General features: G+C 46.9%; 1 protein-coding gene across 2 annotated transcripts in view; it reads right to left on the bottom strand.

Annotated features, from left to right (window-relative positions):
* Positions 1–209: 209 nt before the first annotated feature.
* Positions 210–6,336, bottom strand: part of LOC104636362 (contactin-4) — a 337,483-nt gene continuing 331,356 nt past the window's right edge. For both annotated transcript variants that reach the window (XM_075762486.1, XM_075762485.1), the window contains exons 20-24: positions 6,213–6,328; positions 5,594–5,780; positions 4,976–5,088; positions 3,250–3,418; positions 210–2,069 (exon numbers count right to left, since the gene is read on the bottom strand). In XM_075762486.1, coding sequence (XP_075618601.1) covers positions 1,969–2,069; positions 3,250–3,418; positions 4,976–5,088; positions 5,594–5,780; positions 6,213–6,328 — 686 coding nt within the window. In that variant the 3' untranslated portion in view covers positions 210–1,968. The remainder of the gene's footprint in view (positions 2,070–3,249; positions 3,419–4,975; positions 5,089–5,593; positions 5,781–6,212; positions 6,329–6,336) is intronic.

Genomic DNA, 6,336 nt, shown 5'->3' with positions numbered 1-6,336 from the left:
CACAGGTGGGGTTTTTTGGCCAGTTTTGGAAGCAGAATTAAACCAGAGGCATATAAATATATTTTTTTTTCCTGCCTTCACAAAGTTTTGACTGAAACCAACTCCTCTTTTGTATCTGCACATCAGTGACAAGCCCAGCAGGCGCCGTGGGGAAATTTGTCACCGGGTACAATGAAACATGGAGGAAAAACGCTCCTGGAAGACAGGTATCTTTACAAATGACAGAATATTTATTACCAATACCTTTAAAAAAAGATTACATCTGCTAGATCACTGATAAATATCATTTACACCGGGGAGAAAACTACAGCAGCTTTTTTTTTTTTGTTCCATTTTTCTTGTTTTTGTGGTTTTTTTGTTTTTGTTTTGTGGTTTTTGTTTTTTTTTTTACATAGAAGTAACCATATCAAACTAAGAAAAGAACACAGCTTGAAATACTGACAATATTTCTCTGGTCAACACCCCTGACTTTTACACAAGTGGAATCCTGATTATGAGTTACTGAATAAATATATTTAGAAGGTCTAAAAGTTAACTGTATTATTTTGTAAGCAAAAAAGACAAGTTACAGGCAAATTCAAGCTATCAGGAAAAAAAAAATAATAAACCACTGCAGCGCATTTAAACTTGAAAATTTTATAGAAAATTCCGTTGCCTTTTACTAGCGTTATCCCATCTGAGTGAACTTACAAAATTACCCCGTAGTAACAAACAGTCCTTCTCTTAAGAAGAATTATTTTGCTGTGGATATTGTCGTTTTCCGGCGTGACTCTATTTTGCCTTCAGGCGTCTATGAAGAGTTTCTAAAGAAACGCGGATTTCCTCGCAGGGAACTACCGGGAGATCCCACCTCCCCGCAACACCCCGCACCTCCGGGGGAGCCCCGAGCATGGCACAGCAACTCTGATGCTCTACGGTCAGATTTCCTACGCGTTTTCTACACGGTGGAATTGGGAAGGATGAGGAGTTACGTTCCAATGCACGTGGAAAGCGAGCGCGCGTTCGGCCAACGAGCCCAGGGCAGCTTTACGTCTCAGAGGCGCCGTGTTCTAATTTCCTTGGAAGAAAATCCCCCGAAGCGAGGTGGATTTAGGCGGGTTTGCACCCAAAGGTGACAACCGCATCTTGCTCGCTCCTTCGGGTACCTGGCCCTTTCTGTCACTAGAGGCAGAGATCGCATCTTTGCAGTATCTTCATTCCTACCCAATTTAATGCTAACGATGATCAAGACAAAGCTATCTCAAGAGAGTAAAACCAGACCCTTACTGCATGATGCCAGAGCATTAGCTACACGTCCTGTAGTCCACAAATGACCGAAATCTGTGTATTTTTTCAAGATTATAGTGTTCTTACTGAGTATTTCGAGTTTGTCTTGCTTAGACCTCTGAATAAAAGATAAGATCTTGTGTGTTATAAGCACTTGATTTAACACAAGAATCATCGTAACCGCCATTTAAATACAGCCGCATTACGAACCGAATCGGGAACAGTTCTGCCTTGCGTAGCCTTGTAAAACTGTACAGGAAAGTTGCAGCCAATTTACTAAGAACAACTTTGAACTCTCCATCATAAAGGAAAAAATTCCAAACAATATTTTCATGATAATGTCGTCCATAGCATTTTATAGCAGAGGAAAAATTAATATCTACATCATATGTTAACTTTAAAAAATTCTATAAAACACTAAATATATAATAAAAAATATGCATATAAGGACATATGTAAACTGCTTTGGTAACATCATATTACAGATGTTTTCAGTGCATTGCAGAGTTTCCAAGGAAACTTCAGACAAAGCTATATTTGCTTTGAGGAAGTACTGTATAATGCCATTCCTAAAGAAGCATAAACATTTTTCCAGTAGTAAGATGTACTCAAACCACAATATTACTTAGTACTGGGTGTCTTCAAAACAACTAGCTAAATGTTGCTTATATTATAAACGAGAAGTCCTTCATGTAATTTTTGTCATAAACTGGACCGAGCTGTGAGCGATATCATTATTGTGCTGATGGCTGACAGCGTACAGGCGTTGGAGGTCGAAGAGCCGGATCCTCTCGCGTACGCATCTGGGCAAGGGAGAGAGGGGAGAAGATGAGCCAGCGGTGAGGAGAGCAGCCCTCATTAACCCGCCCTCCCCCCGATTTTAATTCTGTTCCCTGCGACGGAGCATGGTGGCGGCAGGAGGGGACGTGGCTCCCGGGAGGGTCGGACCCCAGGCGCAGTCCCCTCCTCCTGCTCAGTACCCGCCTGTTTACTGGGTTTCACCTCTCCGACTGAATTCCTGCCTTAACTTAAAGTCCTGCCGCTGTTGCGTTGAGGCCACTTTCACAGTTACGTTGCTTCGTGGCCTGTTTACTTATTATTTTTTTCACCATTGTACTGTATTCCGGGTGTTACTCACGGCACCAGCGTGGCAGGATCCACGTCCCGGAGGAGCTGCGTGCCTGCTCTGTGGCCCGCCGCCTCGAGCCAGACAGGACCTGGCATGTGTTCCTGCTCTCCTTCGCTCTCCTGGGTCTGCTGATTAAATTCCTCTCTATGGTTTAAATAGCCACAGTGTACAACCGTGGTGGAGATAATGCTGATCTCACCCTGGGTTTTTTACATTGCTGTAATTTTAATGCCATATTCCTGCATTGCAGAGGCTCCTGATTTAATGCAGCTTATAAACTGTGGCATTATTAATGGAAGATGGGACATGGAGATTTTGCAAAAGCAGTGTCGTGTAATAAAATACTCTCTTTTCTGTTTGTTCTTCTACACAACCTCATTTCCCTAAATAAATATTTATGCATCCAACACACAATGGAATATGGCCATACAGTAGCCTTATAAATTTAAAAGCCTCTGAGCACCGCATTTTGTATTTTGTTAGAGTGAATTGCAGTGAAACAATATATTTAATATATATATGGGTATGGAAGTAAGAGAGTGGAAAGTGTCTAGAAATCTTAAATAGAACTATCGCTACTTATGATGGTGGTTCTTAAGGTTTAATCTTGACTCAGGATGACATCAGAACCGGCCACCGGCCCCGCGTAAGTCTGGGTTCCAGGTCCCTGCCTGGGCAATGGCCAGACCTACGGCCTGCCCCTGCTCCGCCTCAAGGCTCTGCTCCGTCCCCACGTGTAGACGCAAAGGGTGACTGGGGTGAAGCTCTGCCCCGCCGGCGGGTGAGGATGAGGAGGAGCAGGGCTGGGGACGCTGGCTCCCCGCGGCACCGACCCCGGTTCCTCCCATCCTTACTTGATATCTTTGGGATTCGGATTTGTTCACTGCTGCTGCCGTCGCCCCCGTCACTGAACGGCTTTATCTCGATGATGTAGTCCTCGTCGAACGGCAGGGAGAGCTCCACGGAGGTTTTATTCGTCTCTATGACTGATGTGCTGCTCTGCCTGTTCCACCTGTACAAAACCTGCAGTGAAGGGGAGAGAGAAAAGGAGGCAGAAACGGCAGAGACGTCCGTTGCCCTAAGGGCCTCCAGATTTACTGCTGCTCTTTTCCTGCCTCTGATGCTCAGCCCCGCGTCTGGTCACCAGCGGCTTTTGCCGGGGCTTTGCTGGAGACCCCCGCCAGCACAGCGGTGACAGCGCCTGGGGCGGGGAGGTGACGCTGGGAGCGGGGCGATGCCGATGTGCAGCACTGAATGTGGCTGCGGTACCTGGTGGAACCCCTCGGCAAAATCTTCAATTTCATCAAGCTAAAATAAATCCCAAGGCTAATTTATAGAGGTCAAACACTTCTTGCGACATTTCTTTAGGAAAGTGAGCTGGGTTATTTGATGCAGTGCCACAAACGGCTTCCTAGAATAAATAAATGGCTTTTCTCAATGACCTTCTAAGATCTGGGAATTCTATTAATTTAGATCATCAATTGTGACATAACATATAAGATTTCCAGGAAAAAAAGAAGAAAAATGGGCAATATTTTGCTATCATTCAGGAAAGAAATCAATCTGGTAGTGCTATCCTAACAGTAAGTGTAAGAGGATTTTATAGAAACCCACGAGGTGGAGTTTGCTTTTGCAGGGTGATGAGTCTCTCTCACCCTCTTTCAGTTGACTTCCTCATTTGCATTTCAAACCTAAAATGCGTAGTGAAAAGTTGGTCCAAACTGCTGAGGTTCATCTCAGGTTTTGACTAAAAGCCCTGAGGAATTACTTATTTTTGATAATCCGATACAGTGCACCAAAGATACTTAAAAGTTAGTGCAGAAATCAGGAGAGCTGGCACAGGCTCACAGAGCTGACGCCGCCGGCGTTGCAGACTGCGAACAAAATACAAAGCGTGTCCAGGTTCTTCATCGTTTCAAGCTCTGGTGGAAAACGTTTGCACAAATCAATCCTCAAGGCAACGGCTGGCAATTGCACACTGATGTCTTCTTTGGGCCAAATTAAACCCTTGTGTAAAGTGATAGAGCTGAATTCTTCCCAAGATTTCTCTCTAGTTAAATTATTCCCTATTAAAACTGCTACTAATGAGGATTCTCTTTCTTTTCCTTTTGGCTTTGCTTTCTGAAGAAAATAGGAGCTATTAAAAAAGCATTTTATTTATCTGCAGTTAAGGAGTCAACTACAGCCTTGGAAGGTTTCTCCCAGAGGAAGGAGAGCAGGTGGGAGCTTTGGAGGGAAGGAGCGGGTGACGGTCCGGGGGCTGAGACTCGCACGGGTGCTCGCAGGGCTGAGCACCGCCGGGGCGAGGGCGAGCAGCCCGCAGAACCTGCTTGCTCTGCACAGGTACGGCCTCCGTTTCTGGAGGAATGTTCCTATTTTAACCCGGAAAACCACGTAAGGACCATGCAAAACACCTCGTCCGGTCTTACTACAAACCCAACCTGACATTGGATTCATGGCAACGTTCCCCATAGCCCAATACCAGAACCCAGGGGCAGCTGAAGCGCAGCGAGGCTTCGCTGCCGGCGAGGGAGGCGCAGGGCAGTGCTGCCCAGCTGCCTGTGCTGGCAAAATACTCACTTTGTAGCCTCTCACTTCGGACTCGTTATCCAGCGCTTTCACTTGGTCCCAGTTCAGGATGATCTTGGAGTCGGATGAATTCCATATGATGTTCCCGGGGGGCTGACTGGGTGCTATACCAAAATATACACAGCACTGTAATTGCAAGGAGCACCGTTTCCCCGTTGGATCCCTCCCAGTACCAACGTGGCTTCCACCACCATAGCTGAGCGTGCCCAGAGTCCTATCGCTCTGCAAAGCTAATGAGCTGTTTCACCGATCTGTGCCCTCAAGGTCACAGGAGGTGTGACACAACACGGTGCTCTAAATGAAAAAAGGATTCAGTCAGTTGCTCAACATGCCTGAGACCAGAAGAAAAAAGCCCTCTTGAACGATGAGATAAATATTTAATTTTCCTGCACAGCTGTGATTTCAGTTTTGCATGCTCTGCCTACTTAACACGGGGAAGAGCCTTACAAAAAAAAAAAAAAAAAAAAGCAGCTGGCAAGTCCTCTGCCCAAAAACCCGGCAAAGAGAAGTCTGACAGCTCCTTCAGACTCGAGAAGGCTTGAGAACGAGAGAGGGGAACGCTGGCAGAAGCCCTCCCAGGCAAGAGCCCCCATCCTCACGAACACTCACGTGGCTTTTTGGTTGTGACGTTGACCGCGGCGCTGGAGGGGCCGGTCCCAGCTGTGTTGTACGCTCTGACTGCCAAGTGATACAGCGCGTTGCCTCTCAGGTTGCTGACTTTTGTAGATGTTTGATTGCCAACGGTTCGAATCCTTTTTGCGTTTTCTTCCTTTTCATCATGTCTCCAACATCTGACCTGAGAAGCAGAGCAGGTACGTGTTCACCCGGCAGAACCCGGTCGTTTCCAGCGCTAACTCGGGCACTTCTGCCCAAAGCGCCACAGGGCTGCTGCGCCCTGATGCAATCGCTTCTCGGTCCTTGCTAGGAACCAGCCTGGCTGCAGCGCTCCCTGCCCAGGACCTCAGACGCTGCCTGGCCACATTCACGCAGGATTCCCCCAGCAAGCTCCGCTCTCCATTTTCAGCCAGATCACACACAGAAAGATGTATAATTGTTTACCATGAGAGAAAAATCTCCACGTACTGAAGAGACAAAAGGAAGCAGATACGCCACAGGAACCCACCCGCCCCATGGCAGGCAGCAGCGGCACCGCAACGACTGCCCATGACGTATCTCCGCACCTCCTCAACGCTTAGTACTGAAAGGATGCTGCGCTGTGTTTCCATACCTCATATCCCTGTATTCTTCCTTTGTGCTGGTTCTCCTGAGGGGGAGCCCAAGAAACTTCAACATCTGAAGCAGAAAGACTTCTGGCCAGAACAGTGGTTGGGGCTCTCATCGGCTCTGGGTAG

This window comes from Balearica regulorum, chromosome 10 (assembly GCF_011004875.1).
Source record: "Balearica regulorum gibbericeps isolate bBalReg1 chromosome 10, bBalReg1.pri, whole genome shotgun sequence".
Classification (NCBI taxonomy): domain Eukaryota; kingdom Metazoa; phylum Chordata; class Aves; order Gruiformes; family Gruidae; genus Balearica; species Balearica regulorum.
The sequence above is the reverse complement of the archived record's forward strand: the minus strand, read 5'-3'. Positions and strand labels throughout refer to the sequence as shown.